Below are 18,016 nucleotides of genomic sequence, written 5' to 3'. Positions count from 1 at the left end.
CTGAACGTGGTCGCGGTTTCTTTTTAGTTCTCCGTGATTTGTCAGAACATATAATCGGGTTTAACCTATGTATTTTCTTGTTCTTCAACCTTAACCACGTTCTTAAATTGATTTATGTGCTAAAGCTCGCCGGCTCAGTACAGCGCCGTATAAGCTACCATGCACACTTACTTGAAAACCGCCAACAAGCATAAGCTACCAAATTCTGCGTGTCCAGGGTTTTGTGTAGAATACAGATGAGCTATAGAACTTTTCAGTTCCTCAAATGCTTTAATCAAGCCCAAGGCAAATGACTTGGTCAGCTTGCATAGCTGGACACTCTACATAGGCAATTAGAAAGCTTCGCATGCAATTAATAATTACCCCCCAAAAAGAGGTCCTTAACTTGCTCTTTGTATTGTAATATCACCTAAAAAATGTTTCCTTTACTTCGTGGTTTTGTTATTGACCCTATTAGCTACTCGGCTATTCCGTGTTTCTTATAGTTGTGGAAAGCCGGACAAAGTGAACAAAGGCTCACTCCTCCCACGATTCATCTCGTCATTACTCCGCTAGCCAGATGCCTAATGTCAATGTGCATTTTTATCTTTCTCTTTCAGAAGCTGTTCTAAATAAAGGAGGAATAATGTATTCAAGAGTCGTAGTTCTGCTCCTATACGGATATGCGCTTCGGACTGCTCACGGGAGATGCTACATATTCCAGCCAGGTGACCCCATACAGGACACCGACGAGAAAATCTACCTCCCGCAGCCATTCAACGTGACTAGTCCTCTTGAAGGCGGCGCGCCAACCACAGCCCAGCCGGCGTCCACGGGTAAGGATCAGCTGTCACTGGTCGTGCCGCCTGACCATATGCAGCCCGTTTCGACGACAACTTCACAACCTATCTCGACGGAGGAAAGTCCCATCGTTGAGACCAATTCCGGCCCAGTGCAGGGTCAAAGGGTGTACGCTGCCAACAAGAGTCTCTACCAGTTCGTTGGCATACCTTTCGCCGAACCACCTCTGGGTCCGCTCAGGTTTCGTAATCCCGTTCCTATCAAGCCCTGGACCAGCGTTTATCAGGCAACGAAGAAGCCGTTTCCTTGTTTGCAAACGGACTTTTATATAAACAGCAACGTGACGATCGCCACCGCTAACTCGACTGAAGACTGCCTCTACTTGAACGTATGGACGCCTTCGCGGGAGTGCGTCCTAGGAAGGCCCAGCAGCTGTGTTCCAAAGACGGTAATCGTATATATTTATGGAGGAACGTTCAGCTTCGGAAGCAGCGGCTGGGACTGGTACGATGGTAAGGAATTCGTGGCACGCGGTGACGTTGTCATGGTCAGTATGAACTACCGCGTCGGCCCCATGGGCTTTTTCCACAGCGGCACGCTGCACTCCTCTGGAAACGCCGGTCTTCACGACCAGCTCTTGGCCATGAAGTGGGTCAAGCAGAACATTCGCAACTTTGGTGGCGATCCCGACGACGTGACGCTGGTGGGTCAGAGCGCGGGCGCCATCTCCATCGGCCTGCACCTCGTTTCACCCCTCAGCAAGGGCCTGTTCAACAGGATCATCATGGAGAGCGGCAGCCCTTACTTCCGTATTGCAGACAACACGAGAGAAGGCCCACACAAGGTGGAGAAGCTGGCTCGAGCACTGTCCTGCGCGAGTAACGATATGACCATTGAGTCACACATGGCTGAAATGGTCGAGTGCTTGCGCAAAATCGATGGCAAGGAACTTCTTATTATGTCGAACACGATATTTGGAGTGCACGCACTGACGTTTTTCCCCGTTTTCGGCGACGACATAATTCCAGACGATCCGTATTTGATGATGGAGCAGAAGAAGTTCCACAAAGCAGATTTGCTTATCGGTAACAATCTGGACGAAGGCAGCTACTTCGTCTTCTATCTCTTCGGCAGATCTTTAGATCTCGAGCAGGCCCACAAGATCACCAAATACGAGGTGGATCTCTATGTTTCCTACAGTCTACAAATGCTTCTGCGAAAGAATGTCTCTCCCATCCGGCACTATTACCTTAGTCACATTGGCGAGCGCGAGAACATCAAAGCACTTCAGAAGGCTGCGGAGGCGGTAGGAGACTTCGCGATCATTTGCCCGACCAAGTATTTTGCTGAGAGCTTCGCATCTATGGGCAACAAGGTCCACTACTACTACTTCACGCACCGGCCGTCATTCAGCACGTGGCCCGGTTGGGTGGGGCCGACACACGGAGATGAGGTGTTCTTCGTGATGGGACTTCCCTTCAGCAGTCCTACGATTGCCACTGACCAGGAGAGGGAGTTGTCCAAGCTTATGATTGAAACTTGGACTACCTTCGCGAAAACTGGGTAAGCTGTCACTCCTTACCGATCATCTTTCGCATTCAGAATATATTGATCTGTATCTTGCAATGGACAGCGTAGTCGCGAGGAAAATAGTGTTCTGGTAGCGTTCACTGAAGCTGTAAAGGACCCGTGGGTGCAAGAAACGTCAAATGCAGTTACTTTTCCTTTGTTTCTTCCTTTCCTTGCGCACCTGACATATATAGCGACAATGGCAGCGAAATTGAGATTTCAAAGTGTCGGTATGGATCCATTAAGAGTTAGAGCACTTCGACAGAATGTTGTCGATCTTTTACCGCTGAAGAAATAACTAAGCCCTATAGAAGACGCTGTCGAAATCCATGACATCACAGCGAGCTGGTGCGGGAACTTCAAGGAGGTGTCGTCACCCCCCGTCTCTTGTTGTTGCGCTTTTTCTGGCACACCAGGCGTGTTATCGTGGCAAGAGTGGTGTTTCGGTATTCTAGAAGTGTAGTTTAGTGATAGAAACAAAAGAAATAATTTTTCTCTTTAGTGTGCCTTTAAGGAAAGCAATAGGAAAGCGAGCGCTGGACTTCATCTCAGGCAAAACACTGCCGTTTTCCGTAATGCGCACGTTGCTTCCGCACTCCGAAGCTCATTCTATTCTAAGCATTCCGGGTGAGCGTTGGCTGCCTTTTCTGGCTTGAAGCGAGGAAACGTTGGTGCTTTATTTAGTAACGGTAAAACATTTAGATTTCCCGCATTGTATCTATAAAGATCAGGCAAAATACAAGAGGACGCTTAGTCTGTAAGGCCCAGCGTACGTATTTGCATTCAAGAATGAACACGAAAAGAACGTTTCTGTTTGAAGGACGTAAGCCACAAATTGTGCCTCGCTCATGCACTCTGCGGTCGTTACAAGGGTATGCTTGGGCGCAGAAATTGCGAGCATTTCTCTGCAGGGCTAGACGTCCCTTCCTCCTCGTCGCTTTTACACGAAACAATAACGAACGCTTCAGATTAATGCAAAACCCATTGGCATAAGGTTGCAGTATTTCCCATCACAATTTTTCTGAGAGAAAATATATAAGAATGTGCTGCTGTACAATGGTGTCGACATTAATGCACAACAGCTATAGGCCGAGCAGCACGAACGAAGACATTGACGCCCGCACTCATGCACGCGCGCAGATTGCAGGAGTCTATGTGGTGTAAATTTCGAGGGCATATAATACATGTCCAAAATTCTTGCACATGAGTTGTTTACACGCCGTGAGTTAGGTGCATATTGGAACGTGAAAATTTTGTTACGGTGGAATTATATTTTCTACAAATTGGGACGGTAACAGCGCGTGTTCAAGTGCTGAATAATTACTGTCTCAATGTACTCGTCTAAGACCAGATATTACGTTGCCTGTGGACGGAAGCCTTTTCTTATGTACATATGTTTGTGCTACGAACATTGACACTGTTGTTTGCACGTGTTAAAACACATTCTGGGAGTTTACATGTCAAAACTACTATGGGGGACGCCGGATTAACGTTGACCATCTGGGTTTCTTTAACTTGCGCCTAAACCTAATTTTTTTTTTTGCATTTCGCCTTCATCAAAATCCGGCCGCTGGGGTGGTTATCGAATCCAAGACTTCGAGTTGAGCAGCGCATCACAGCCACTAAGCAGCCGCGGTGGGTGTTCGTCGGTGTTTAGCATGTGTCTTCAAAGTCCGGTATGGCCTACCGCCATATTAGCTCAATTGAGTGATGGTTGAATGATAGTAGCGTTTCATGAATATTTGCATGCTAAATGCGGCCAGGTGTTCCTGCATGGTAGAATGCGGAGCTTCAGAATCACACAATTATTTGTCGGGAAGTGAAAGTAACGCTTCATTATTTGCAAACTTCGGAGCAGCGGAAGCCGTCACTGATTTGCACGCCCTTAAGATTAGAACGCCGTGCAAACGGACCTTGACCCACGCCTTCTATCGCAGTTTTTAAAACTAGGGTGTCACTTTGGCAAAAAAACCCCCCCTATTGCATCCTTAAGGCCTTTGAAGCTGTACGAAGGGAATATTTCGCAGGTTACGCCTGCTAAGGGTGTAAAATTTCAGGGAAGATTGATTTAAGCAGTGCAGTAATACCGACGACGGCCTTACAGAATTATTTCTGCCAATTGCTGTTTTGAGATTACGCTGAATTAACAAATGTATGTTCTTCAATAGCACATGAACGCATGCCCAATAAATTTCACAAATTTCTACAGGTGACGAAGTAGTTACGCGAAACCTACAGGCTCTTCCCGTTCTGACAGGTGTCCTCCACAGTATGCCTATGGACACCGATTGGTCAACTCCTACGGCGTGTCTAGAACTGGGATAAAGTTTTATAAATGCAGCCAATTTTCATACGCGATCTAGTAGTAGTAGTAGTAGTAGTAGTAGTAGTAATAGCATCTTTCTTTCTTGCATACATATAGAAAAAGGAGGTACTAAGCGAAAGGCGCTCTATAGGCCTGACAAGGGCTTCTGCACCTGTAAATCACAACAGACACATATTTCTTACACGAAACGGATGGTACACATCATAGAATGAAAAATAACAAAGTGATATTTAGGTGCGCGTCATTAATACTTTTGCCTGATAATAAATGGTTGATTGCTTATATTGACTGTTACGAGTTCATGTTCGGCTATAGAAGACAAATTTGGTGGAAAAGTGTTATTGCCTCTTATTTAATTTGTCTAGTGAGTATTTAACCGGGGAATAGGTAACTTATCTACAGAAAAGGCAAAGAGGTCACCGTATCTGTATATTTATTCCGTGAATGTTAACGGGCCTCTTTGTTAAATTGCGTATTATTCTGCTTGAAGGGCGTAATTTTGAGATTGTACCCGCGAGAAATTGATGTTTTTAAGGCCATAACGTTGCCAATTACACTTTAACTAAGGCTGTTCCTTCAGGTAAAGCATGCGTTCTGAGGCTTGTAAGAGTGCGTCACAAACACACGAAACAGTCTTACAAGCAAAATTTTATTTACACTGTGCGCATAGAAATATGGATAGCTTTTTTATAAGTGCTAAGCCAGGGTCTGTTTTCTCCATGAATTCTGCTCTATAGTGGGTTTTATTTTATGTTTCTGCCATGTTTGAGAGGAAAATGGAAGTCGCTGTCTATGCAATGTAAAAGTTTCTCGAAACCCACACAACCCGTACAAGTTTTTTAGAAACGAAACTAAACAGCTTAGGCAAAAACGACCATGCTAATTCCGGAATCTAAATCATTTACTAGAGGATTATAGCCCAGTAGGCTTACGGGCTACCGGGCCCAGCGGACCAGCGGAAAGGCCACTGCGCATGTGTTGGGGCGGCCTGCGTGTTTAAACAGCGTGCCGCTCGCTCGCTGGTCTCGTCTCCCCGGCGGAACGCACGCAGTGGACCAGCCTTTTTGCGAACCAAACATGGCGACCATCAGCACGAACAGCGGCATGTCGTCGGCGTCGTCTTCAAACGCGGCGCTGGCTCGTCTGCAGGCGAAAAAAGCCTCGGAAGTGTTTCATCACTGAAGAAGGCCGGCGTGTCCTGCGAGAGGCTTCAGCAACGAGGCCGTATGGCGACGATTTGAAGTGGATGACCGCGATCGAGAACCTGAAGCGAGCGTATTGATCTTTTCACAATAAGTGGAAAGAACCTTGTTCGATAGGCGGCGCAGCGAAGCGCTTCGCTTTACTCCGCTCTTTCATTCGTGCGACGCTGCGATGCCGTCTCCGCTCGCCCGCTGAGCCCGCTGGCCCGTAAACCAGCTGAGCTACAACTCTATAATATCGCCTCTTTCACGTATCTAAAATTTCTGAAAGGCTATATACGACGTGCAATGTCGCTTCTTTACTTTGTATTTGACTGTTCGAGATATATACCATGCGTGCGTTATGTCGGATGTTCAGAATGCAGAGTGTTGCAAGTTTCCCCGGTGTGGTGGGAGTGTTATGTTCCCTGAGAAAACCTCCGTCCGGCCATACGCGTGCGTAGCAAGAAGGGAGAGGTCACTGGAAGACGGCCCATGGCGGCAATCTGGCCGGACATTGTAATCGGCAAGCTGGCCTTCAGAAGAACTGAAAACTGGGCGAGTTGGTACCGATTTATACGATGAATTGCGCAATAAATGCGCAGTGCCCAAAAGGCAAGGCACGGAATGACACGAATGCAAAGGACACGAGCGCTCATGCCGTCCCTTCTCGTCCGTGCGCTTATTGCGCAGTGCACAGTATGAAGGATGAACAACTGCGAAGGCAAGATCAGCATGATCAACAAAATCGAAAAAAAGTCATTTATAAATATCAGCCGGCATCCAAAGCTTGGCTGGGGTCACAAACCTAATTAAAATTTCAGAAATAGGCTCAACGAAGGACCTTGTTTTATCATCGTCCCTCATCCAGCCGTTATGTCCCTGTTCCCCCTCCCCCTGTGCTGAATAGTAGACTACAGCACGCTAGCTCAAGCCGACCACTCTGCATTTCTTCAAATAAAATTGGCTCTCTCCACACTATGGAGCTTGCATGTGTACCGTACTGACATTTTGGCCATATTTTGTGCGCCTGCCCGCAGTACAGTCCACAGAGGGCATGCCTTAGCCACGAACTTGACCAACTGGACGACCAACCGCTATCCGAAAAAAGAATTCTGCAACATCGAAAGGACCTACCGTCACAGAAGAAGGCCGTGCAAGCGCTTTTGCGCTTCTTGCGATCTACCGGCCTGTGTGAACGACTTTAACTGGAACGCCTTTTGTGCGTGTGTCTCCATGTGTGCGCGTGCGTTTTTTTTTTTTGCGTTTTGCTCTCTGTCATCTTTCTAACCCCTATCCCCCATCCCCAGTGTAGGGTAGCAAACCGGAGACTCATATCTGGTTAACCTCCCTGCCTTTCCTCTTCATTCTCTCTCTCTCTTTCCCGCCCCCTAATTCCGCTTCTTCGTTCTTATGCAGGAAAGTACCTGATGTTGCCAGCAAGCCGTGGCCAGAATTCACCGCAAAGAACCAAGTCTATATGGAACTCAATCCCAAGAGATATACTTACGGGCGAGGGCCTAACGAGAAGAGCTGCAATTTCTGGAAAAGTTACCTGAAACCCTGAGACAGAGGGTTCATTGTTGTTTAGTGCTACGCGCGCGACAGAAATGGACTAACTCTGCCCCGTCTCGGGCGGCGTTTTATCGTTTCAGTGCTTCGGTTGTCGTCGAAGAAAACTTACAGCTCGACATCAAATATGTATAGATCTTAAGACACGAGTTAGGAAAGCCGCCATCGACCTGATTTTCTTTCCCATGCCTTTGTACATAGTCGCATACGTATTCAAAACATGCTCATGGTGGTACATCCTTCTTGTCTAGTGCTGATAGTGAATATTTGATTACTTTCACCTTTGCATCTGAGATCCTACCATGTACGGATCTAAAGCAAAAAAAAAAAATATATTGACATGCTTCTTTGTCTCCTATTTTTGTCTTCGAATAACATTGCTAATGCTGCAGTCACGCCGTGTTTTTTCTGGTTTACTGACACTATTGCGTGTGATCCACCGGCATGTGCAGTTTAAACAAACGGTACATGCAAAAAATATTGCAATGGATGAAAACATCGTGACTTTGACTACAGCTTCTACATATTCATTAAGTTTAATTTTAGCTGTACAAATCCAAGTGAACTAAAGGGCACACCGAGAAGCAGAAAGAGTGTGGGAAAGACAGGGAGGTTAGCCATTTGTAAATTCCGCATGGATATCTTGTTTCGGTGCTAAGTTTGTGGAGCGCAAAATAGACGGGACGTAAGGAAGGCAGAACAATGTAGACAGGCACTGTTTATTTCGTTCTTGTTCCTTAATGTCTAGTTTATTTTGCACCGGACAAACTTAATACTGAAAAGAATGTATGAAATAGCCCACGAGCGAATTCTTTTGGCTACCTTGTGCTGGGCAAAGTGGTAAAAAGAATAAAAGATGATACAAGGAGAGAAGAAGTAAAAATAGACAGGAGGGTAATGAAGCCAACAGTTTGCGGAAGTTGGGATTTAGGGTAATGAGTCCTGTCGTGGGGTTGTTCAAGGACTCGGTCTAAAAAACGGGGATAGGAAATGGGGGGGGGGAAGTTGGAGTTTCAGGTGAGAGTATCGGTCGAGCCAACTGAAGTATCATGCGGATTAATTAATTCGACTACCTCTGTGTGCTTATTCCACATTAATAAGTAGGCCGCTATTCAATTCAGTTCAGTTTGTTCACATCGTGCTGATGTGGGAAATCTTGGGTGAAAAACGAAACAATTCGCTTAAAGAAAGCTCGAGCCTCCGTGTAGAAAGCACACAACAGAGCCGTACAAGCGTGCTACATACATGCAATAAAAGGGTATTGTATATGTACGTGAATTCAGAGTTTCTGAGGATGTTACTAAAACGGTTACAAGATTTAACAAAATTCACGAGGCAAAAAGTTGTAGTTTCTAGTTTGAAATCACTCAGTCGTTGCTGATATACGGAAGAGTACAGGAAAGCATTTGGTGTCAAGTTAGCATTTCAGCACATTTGTTTATCTATGAACAAACTATAGCACTGGCTTTGAACTCTTTTCAAAAAAAGAAGCTACGGTAAATATATGTATTTAATATCTCGCTTGGAGCGGGTTTTCAGTAATATTGTCACGGGTATAAAACTATTTACACGATGTATTTAGACGATGCGTATATAAACAGCAGCCCAGAATCCCGAGAGGCTGTTGTCACATCGTCGTCTTCACCGTCGACTACGTTGTCTTTTTTTTCCACCCAAACAATATTCCACTACTTCGTAAGTGTTCAAGAAGTTACGCAAAATTACAATAACATCTGCCGTCCGTATTCAGTTCAGCAAGAGGGAATGGTCCAGAAAGCTTAATTGCTTACGAAACGAGTAGCAAGGAACATTGGCTCTTAGAGAGGGGTATTTATAACAGCATACTGATTATATTAGACAGACCTTTTTGTATTTGACGGTTAAGTTTCAGTTATAAAGCTTGCATGCTAGTGAGCATTAAAACGTCGAAACAGCTAACTATACGTGCGCGATAATCAGGCTCAATTACAGACCAACAAAGTTAGATAACCATTATGCTGTTCTACAATACAATGGACAGGGAAACTTAGTAAGTTTTAGTAACACTTTGTGGGAATACCCACACTATGGCAGCAATGCATCGAGTAGTGACGGTCTGTACGAAAATTTTTCGAACAGACCACAAATTTGAGCCACTATCTGAATAGTCATTAAAAGTAAATAAAAAAATTCAAGAGGAGCGAAGCTCTACCTTTGTATCGTGGTAATTAATATCCACGAAAAAGTAAGAGGAAAAGCCTTACATCTTGTTTACTTTCTGTCCTTACGGCGGCGCGTCATTTGTCTTTTGGCAAAGCTATTCGAGTTATCGACGGACTCGGATAGACTACATGGTGATATTTTTTTACCTCTGCAAACCTTGTAATAGGCAATATTTTGCGCATTTGAGCTATGTGGGATTTTTTTATATGCCCAAGAAAGCGCTATGGAGTCACGCAGAAATGCCCACCTAATGGTAGGCCTGCCATATCAGCCGTTTTTGTTAGATTCCCTGAAAACGACAAAACGTTCGTGGTCACATTAACATGGTATTTGCTTTCATTTTGCATTCTTGTGATGCTCCAATTAATATTGTTCTTATTAGTCATTCAAACATATACAAACGTCACAAAGAGAAAGAAAAGTGGACTAGCAATTGTATCCTAAAAGAAACACCATGGCCAGCCACTTGCGGAGGCGAGAGAGAGAGAGACGGGAAAAGAGAAGTGAACACGACAACATATCGTACACTCACACGCACAGTAGAAGCATTACAGACGCATGTCTACTCCCGTAGCCGACAATAATTCTTGTAGAGCTTTGTGAGCCTCATATAGAGTTGAAGCACGCCCTTTTAAAAAAAGTTTTCTTTAGCGCAGTTCGGGCAAAATTAAGTTGTTGGAACTCGCATACCAGCACATGGCAACAACTATGGAGTGTCGGACATTGTATCAACAAGTGTTCAAGCGTTTCGCTGCAGCATGCACAAGCAATGAGCGAGGGGCTCCGCGCACGTCCTTGTCGGGGAAGGTGATATGCAATATCAACGTATCCAATGCGTAAATTGAGCAGTGAAGACCTACTGCGGCGAGTTAAAGCGTGGCCAGAGATTGGTGTAGCATACGATTCTAGGTGACGCGTTCATTTGGATGTGATCTCTGTGGTTCGCGTATAAGCAGTCTAGCGTCGTGGCCTTAACGCCAATTACCATCGGTGGTCACGGGTGTGCGCTGACGTGCACCGCCAGAGCATCAGCTGCCTCGTTTCTTGAGAGACCAGTGTGGGATAGTAGAGACTTTTAGCGTGTCCGCTATTCCGGCAAAACGGGGTGGTTTCGGCGGATTACCGGATGGTCAGGGGCGTAAACGTGAGTGGCCGGAGCGGTGCAGTCGCCTGTGTTGTAGAGCTCAATCAGACAAAGACAGAACTAAAATTGCAGCAACCTACTTTGTTCTGCTTCGCTGCTGGTGCAAATTTTCGGCAACGGCGTAATTGTGTTTACAATTACGCCGCTGTCGAAAACTTACACCCCAGCTAAGAAGAATATAGTAATTGGCTCTGTGTTTAGGTGGTCGAGCTTTGCATAACCAGCTGGCGCCACCAACCTGGCCGTTCACGTTTACGCCCCGACCATCCGGTAATCCGCCCAAACCGCTCCGGTTTGCCGCAATAGCGGACACGCTAAAGGTCTCTAGTATCCATTAAAACATCACTGTTCTTACCGCAGGGGTCATTTACTGGGTCGTGTTAAGCATAATTTGTGTAAAAGTGGTGTTACTATTGGCGCTAAACAACCGACTGGGATCTCCATGGGAGTCGACTAAAATAACAGCTTTTGAGCATTCAGATTTTGTAATATGTACTTTAGCGCCATATTAGCTCAATATTTCTGCATATGTTGGACATGCCGTATAATCTGTTCGGATAAAACGTTGTGCTGCAGGCTACGCGCCATAAAACACCTAAGTTGTACTACTTTCGTGAACAGAGGCGTCTGTGTAAAATTTAGTAAAATTTGTATGTGTTTTCTTTAAGGGACGCTGTCAAATTGGCGTATACCTGAAAGGCATACAGGTGTTTTTTTTATCGAACCCCTGGAGCACTTAACTCTACGAGCAGCCGAGGACGGTTGTGTTCTCGCTAAAGGGCCACCTCTTCTTCGGCATTCACAATCTCAAGGAAGGCAGACGTCATTTTCCCCATGGACGGCTCCGGTTAGCCGACCAGTCGCTTAAAGAACTTCTTGCCGTCGTGGACCCGACAGAAGCGATCATGTGATGTGTTGATAAATGGAGACTGGATCCGCAAGGCAGGCCCCAAACAACGGTCGTCCCTAAAAAATACTTAGCCTTCTAACATTGGGTGGAATGAAAGCCAGTCTTGGCTTTTATTTGACCCAACGTTGAAAGGCTAAACATTCTTGAGGGACAGACGCTTCTTGCGACCTGCTTTGTGGATCTATAAACAGAGGGTTACAAAATCGCCATTTTATTAGGCACTAATAGAAGACAATAACGTCGCAGTTTCCCAGTTTTCTAAAAACCTACTTCGCCACTTTATGTAGTACTAAGAAAACGTAAAAAAGAACTATTAGATTGGCACTTTTCAACAGATACATCGTATTCGTTGACTAGAATGCGTACGCAGCCGTTCACTCCTTCACGAGGAAGGGCTCGAAGAGGTTGCAGGGTTCGCTGAGCTTCCTTCGCTTGAAACTGTTAGGCTTCATGGTGATGAGCTCGGGGTGTTCGCCTGAGTACTTGGGCCATGTTTCATTTGAGGCTGGGAGCGGAATTTTTCTGCAGAAGAACACGAAAGAAGTGACAGTCTATCAGTTTCGGCTTCTCAAGTTAAGCGCTTCCAAAGCAAGGTAAGAAAGAAAATGATTATTGATTTGTTAGATGATACTGCTAATTGTTTGTTGAGAATTAATGAAGCTCAGAGGATTACACACTAGTTGACAGTTCGATATCGAAATTATATATAAGTAAAGAAACAGCAGATGGAAAATTGGTTCCTTATGAAATGAAATTTGAAGGCAGTATAATGAAGCTTTTTTCCATTGTTGTTGCCACCAATGGTTCCATTGCCTTTTGTTCGAGCACCTGCAATATGAATATGATAATTATAGAAGCAAGTGTAGGGAGGAACGTGCAACCATGTCCTTAGGTAGAACATGCACATATGTTAGTTGGTACTTCTTTATAAAATGCTTAGTGTGAAGCAAACAATGATGACATAGACACATAGACATAGTGTTGTTCCCGTGTCAATGGTCTAGTCGTTTACTTCAGGCTAACCATGTAAGAAAGAAAAACCTTGGCCCGGCCATGCAGACTTCGTTTTAAGATGTTGTATTAAACTAACGCAGTCATTTTCTCTATGTCGTTGCTAGAGGTGAGGAATTCTGGTCAGGAATAACCAGCGTCTTCAGTAGCCGGGAGCACAAAGCACCCGTTGAAACGCTGCTTTTTGTGAATAAGTAATTGTGTAGTAAACAAAAAGAAAATGAGGCAAATGTTGATTATTTTGCCCATTTGGTCGTGACAAATGTGTTACTATACAAGTATCTTTCCACCAAGCTTTGCCTAAACACTCACGAATTTAAAACAATGGGGCTCTAAGAAAACCAACAAATGATTACTTGGAAAACGAAAGCCACTATTTGCGCAGGCGATGCCGTGTCAAGTCGAACTATGAATTGGTCATACATAGTTTAAGGCCGTGGTTATAGTTTGCTGCGAGCAGCACACCTTGAACAGGCGCATGCTTTCCCCGAGCTGCAGTTTCCAACGCTGTCACAAAAGCTAGCGGTAATGTGTAGATATAAACCTGTCCGTGCCAAGGATCGCCAGCTGGCGTAGGGGTCGATTGGCCTTGCTTTCGTGCACGTACGCATGTCCAATGGTGGGACCGATCCTTGTTCTCCCAGCACAACAGCGCGACGATCAAATTCATAGGCAGCAGTCACATACACACTTCTCTCGTGCCAACGTTAAGTAGCTATTCGAGACAATTGGCATCGCGTAGCAGGTGCGTGCGAGAGAACGTGCGCGCCAAACCTCATATGCACGTGCCAGTTCCCATTAGTCTTCAGACGCGGAAATGAAACGGGCGAATAAAAATTTGGAGGACGCTTAAGCTTCGCCTTTGAGAGTGGAACGCGATAGCATTCAAAGACCCCTGACTGCTTTTCATGCTTCCTGGCAAGTGCGGTTTATCTAGCCGTAACGGTTACCGGGAAACCCTGGCGGCGAACGCTGTGCACGAAGGCAAGCTTTCTGGTAGAAACGTGGCCTCTTGCGTGGGTCGATCTCCTGTTATTGTTTCGCACTTTCATTATTTCAGGCTGAGAAGAGCTAACATAAAAGATGTGCACTGTCGGTTGACTTTTGTTCATTAGATTTGTTTGTGGGCTGCCGTTGTCAAAATTCCGAGGAATAACTACTTAAAGAATGGAAGACAAGGTATGAGCAACTTTGGTACTAGAAGAGGGGTAGGGTATGCGTGGTTCGGAATTCGGTTTGGAATTATTTTTGCCGAAGCAACGTCGTACGCTGGACGCCAACGCCGGATTTTTCGCGACACGGGGCCCTTAACGCCATCACGTTAATAGTCAACCTTACCGTTGTCTTTTGTGTCGCACTTCTACCTTCCATGCACCTCTCCTCATCATTCTTCCCTCGACAAATATCAGACGTCGCCTTCATCCTCATGAACATCATCTTCGTCGACGCCTCGCAGTGTGCATTTCGACGTAGCTTGTGAACATGTGTAGCGTACAAAAATAAATATTGCATGACATTGAAGTTGGGCCTTGTGCGGTGCAAAAACATTGCATGAACATGAACATGAATGAACATGAACATGAATTTAGTTTCATAGCACCTAATTACCGCTTCACATGGACTCCAGCATGCACGGTGGATCTGTATAATGATCTTCCGTCGCGTCGGTTGGATGGAGTCATACATGTTATTGCTTGGGTTGTAGTGGGAATGGTAAATATTTAGAACCTTAAAAGTAACAAGGAAAGTTGTGGGGCACCCTTCACTGGGAAAACTTCACGGAACGTATATTAGTCAGACTGCACAACGTGGACGACTGTCTGAACACAGCAATAAAAGTTTGACGTAGCGAGAAGTAGCTATTTTAGGAACATAAGAGCATTCCCAATTTTTAAGAAACTAACGAACGAACGCTGCCAGGAAAATGAAAAATAAAAGAAGTAGTTACAAGGAATTACGATAGGCGAACTATTGTGTTATGTACCAGCAAACACACTCACCCTTTCTTGATGAATGAAGACCAAACAGCAACAGTTTGTCGCATGAATAAATGCTCTTCAGGCGTGAATCGAACTGATTTCACGAATTCCCTTGTTTCTTCAGACAAAGGTGGCGTAAACCTGCTTTCATCTGAGAAAAATGGTAGGACACCAAATGTGAATGGTAGTTCTTCGACGTGCGTGGGGCCGTAGTGCTTAGGCCATAGACTATATGATGGCCGATGGTCGAACTTATACATGTATGTGGCAACGCCTTCTTTCGCCGCTGTTGTGGCGAAGAAATGTGCGGGGCAGTTAAACAAAACGTCTGCGAGTAGAGTACCGACCGTTCTTATCACGTTTTCTTCGTCATGTTGTACTTCAGGACCACCAAAATAATGTTCCGCAATCAAGTTAGCTCTGTCCATAGGAATCTCAAAGACTAGGTAAAGGGCGAAGGCGATTCCCTTTCTGTAATCTTCAGTCAATGCGGAGTCCAAGTCCGGGGCAGCGTTACGCATGATGTCTATGAATAGGGCCCCTTCCTCAGACGTAGTACCAATAAACATCTCGTCAACATGTATTTTTTTCCAATTTTCTTCAGAGAGAAGGTTTGCTGGAAGAAATTCATCTCCCGAGTCTGGCACGAATAGTTGGCTTTGTATAGATTTAGAACCGATGGCACTGTAGATTGTCTTAGCGTCAAGCTGACGAAGGCAATTCAAGATTTCCGGTACTGTCTTTCGAGTTTCTACTTCAGAGTCATAACAGCCCAACTTTTCGGCATGGTCACGAAACAGCAGTGAACCCGAAAAGGCCACGCCGATGATTAATGTGATCGGCGTGCCACTTTGAAGGATGGCCCTTTTGAAAAGGCCACGGCTGATGGCTGACGTACTGTGCAGTCCCACGCTCATGGCTCCCGCGCTGTGCCCTATAAGAGTGACGTCATCGGGATTGCCTCCGAAACATGCGATATTCTCTTTCACCCAGCGCAATGCTGAGAGCTGGTCGTAGAAACCGATATTACCCGGTTGGCCGTCGGGCGATGCGGGGTAAAAGCCTAGGATGCCCAGTCGGTGGTTGAACGTGACGTACACGACATCGGAAAGCGCAACAAAGTTTGCCGGATCATAAATGAAGAGCCCGGCGTCTCCCCACTGAAACGCGCCTCCGTGTATGAAGACGACCACGGAAAGGTTTCTCCCGCTGCAACAATGTTCTCCGTCACAGATGTGGGATGGCCTCCACACGTTCACGTGAAGGCAGTCCTCGGTTGCCACAGGGTAAGTTAGACTCACGTTTCGAAGCGGAGTGAAGTCGGTCTGCCAACATGCCATGGTCTTCATAGTGGCATTCAAGACACCATTCCAGGGTTTCACCGGAAAGGGTTTTCGAAATCTCAGCCGTCCTATCGGTGGCATCGCGTATGGTATTCCGTAGAACGCTTCAACTTCTCCATACTCAACGTGCAAGCGTTGTCCGGCCACGAATCCCGAAGCTGTGTGGACGGTCGGCGTGTTGAGTGACCAAATTTCGTTTAGGGAACAGAAGATGGCCAGAGCCATGAGGAGGCAGGCAACTGAGTTCATTTCGTTCACACCGATCTTTTTTGGCGGTTCTCTATGAAGATCCTGTTGGTGTGTAATGCGGGAAACAGCCGTAGCAAGAGGACGCACGAGCGACTGACTGCCTTTTAAGGCTGTTGCTCTGTAGCACTACAAGGCGGGAATGAAAAAGAAAGTACAGCAGCCGAGCACGCGCGGCGCACCCTTTCCTTTGGCGTCGCTGGAGCCATTGGGCATCATGCGGACAGCAGACCCCCTGAAGGCTTCAAGCGGTATAGTGAAGCGGCTCATCATCGCACTTAAAGCTTTTCCTCTGAGGTTCCAAGGACAATTTGTTTTCTTTCCTGTGTCACGTCACGGTTCACAGACATCACGCACCGTTCGCACACCCTCTCCTTTCATATGGCTCTTTCTTCTTCATTTTATATTTTTTCTTGGCTGAGAAGAGGCATGAATGAAGCTAGAAAATACTGCTTCCGTTTCATGCCGCGTATAACTTGCCGATCGCGAGCCAAGCGCATCGAGTAGGTATGGCAGATTTCTCAGTAAAACCTTATTTACATTGTCAGTTTTCTTATCTGCACGGTAACAAGGAATATTTATAGGTGCGGCTTCCACTGATAAGTGTTGCGCATATCCTTAGTAGGTTTCAGGCACACAAATATCAGCCCTTCTGAGAACCATTTACTTCGTTAGGCTACATCACCTGTGATAAATCCACAAACAGTAGCTCACTAAGATGCTATTGCGCTTCGATGCATTTCCGTTAAATGATATAAAGCGTATGTTCCCCTTGTCGGAGTCAGATACAGAGCGATTTGTGTGAATCTGATGCCCTTGCAGAGACTGAGCAATGTTTTCTACATGGTGTTCTTAGGGGTCTGTTTTTACCCCTTGCTCAACTTGCTGCAGTCATGACATAATGTGGTAGGAACCCAGTACTCAATAGTCCCGACATCGTCTTGACTTCAAATAAATAAATATGAGGTAAATGATCACAACGGAGAATCCCCCAAAGCGCAGTATATACTATACCAGCATTTTGTATGCATTATGGTATGAGGTGCACAAAGCTACAAAAGCGCTGTTGCGACTTTTGAATGCTACCGGATTGAGCGGTTGTCTGGGATACCTAGCTGATAACTTTCATTACGTTGGTGACACCAACACTGCACTCTCCTTCTCTTAACCTTTTCTCCCCTTTTTCCATCCTCCAGCGCAGGGTTGCCAACTAGACTCAGTCCTGGTTAACATTCCCGTCTATCATTCATTAGTTCTCTCCCCCCCCCCCCTCTCTATGCAGTATTATTGCTTATTTATGGTGTCATCTCCAATGACATTGACATCAGCGCTATGTTACAGATGATGCATAAAGATAACCACGCAATAAAATAAGAGAAAAAGGAAGCACTTTGATGAAGTTTTTGCACCTGCTTCTTGCAATAACGGTAACAAGGGAAATCACCCCCGTTCTTTGGACTACTCTGAGTGCTCCCTCGTTAATTTCACATCGCTGTGCAACAGCTGATTTCCTCTGGGGCGTCTGGCGAACAGATCGTGGATGAGCCGCTTTAGTTTTTTTTTTCGCCCTTGAGTGCCTGTCTCCTAATTGTCGACAACATGTTGAGGTGATGTGAAGATGCCTTCTGAGGCGTTTCAGGCACTAACAATTCTTATAAATGGTATATGTAACTGAGCCTCGCTCAATTGGTTTGAGTGTACCAACGAACGCACTGATTGGGTGCACTGGTGGCCTCATTTGGCAACACAGAGG

The 18,016-nt window shown here is 45.6% G+C and overlaps 2 protein-coding genes across 2 annotated transcripts; one reads left to right on the top strand and one right to left on the bottom strand.

The window, feature by feature from the left end:
- Nucleotides 1-625: 625 nt before the first annotated feature.
- Nucleotides 626-7,752, top strand: LOC142581811 (acetylcholinesterase-1-like). The gene is made up of 2 exons (XM_075691261.1): nucleotides 626-2,343; nucleotides 7,276-7,752. The coding sequence occupies exons 1-2, from the start codon at nucleotides 626-628 to the stop codon at nucleotides 7,421-7,423; spliced, it is 1,866 nt and encodes a 621-aa protein (XP_075547376.1). The 3' UTR covers nucleotides 7,424-7,752.
- Nucleotides 7,753-11,879: 4,127 nt separating this feature from the next.
- Nucleotides 11,880-16,491, bottom strand: LOC142582322 (acetylcholinesterase-1-like). The gene is made up of 2 exons (XM_075691891.1): nucleotides 14,696-16,491; nucleotides 11,880-12,206 (listed from the first exon to the last, which is right to left on the bottom strand). The coding sequence occupies exons 1-2, from the start codon at nucleotides 16,264-16,266 to the stop codon at nucleotides 12,059-12,061; spliced, it is 1,719 nt and encodes a 572-aa protein (XP_075548006.1). The 5' UTR covers nucleotides 16,267-16,491; the 3' UTR covers nucleotides 11,880-12,058.
- Nucleotides 16,492-18,016: the final 1,525 nt, after the last annotated feature.

The sequence above is a fragment of the Dermacentor variabilis genome, chromosome 5 (genome assembly GCF_050947875.1).
Source record: "Dermacentor variabilis isolate Ectoservices chromosome 5, ASM5094787v1, whole genome shotgun sequence".
In the NCBI taxonomy this organism is placed as follows: Eukaryota; Metazoa; Arthropoda; class Arachnida; order Ixodida; family Ixodidae; genus Dermacentor; species Dermacentor variabilis.
This window is presented reverse-complemented; position numbering and strand designations above follow the sequence as displayed.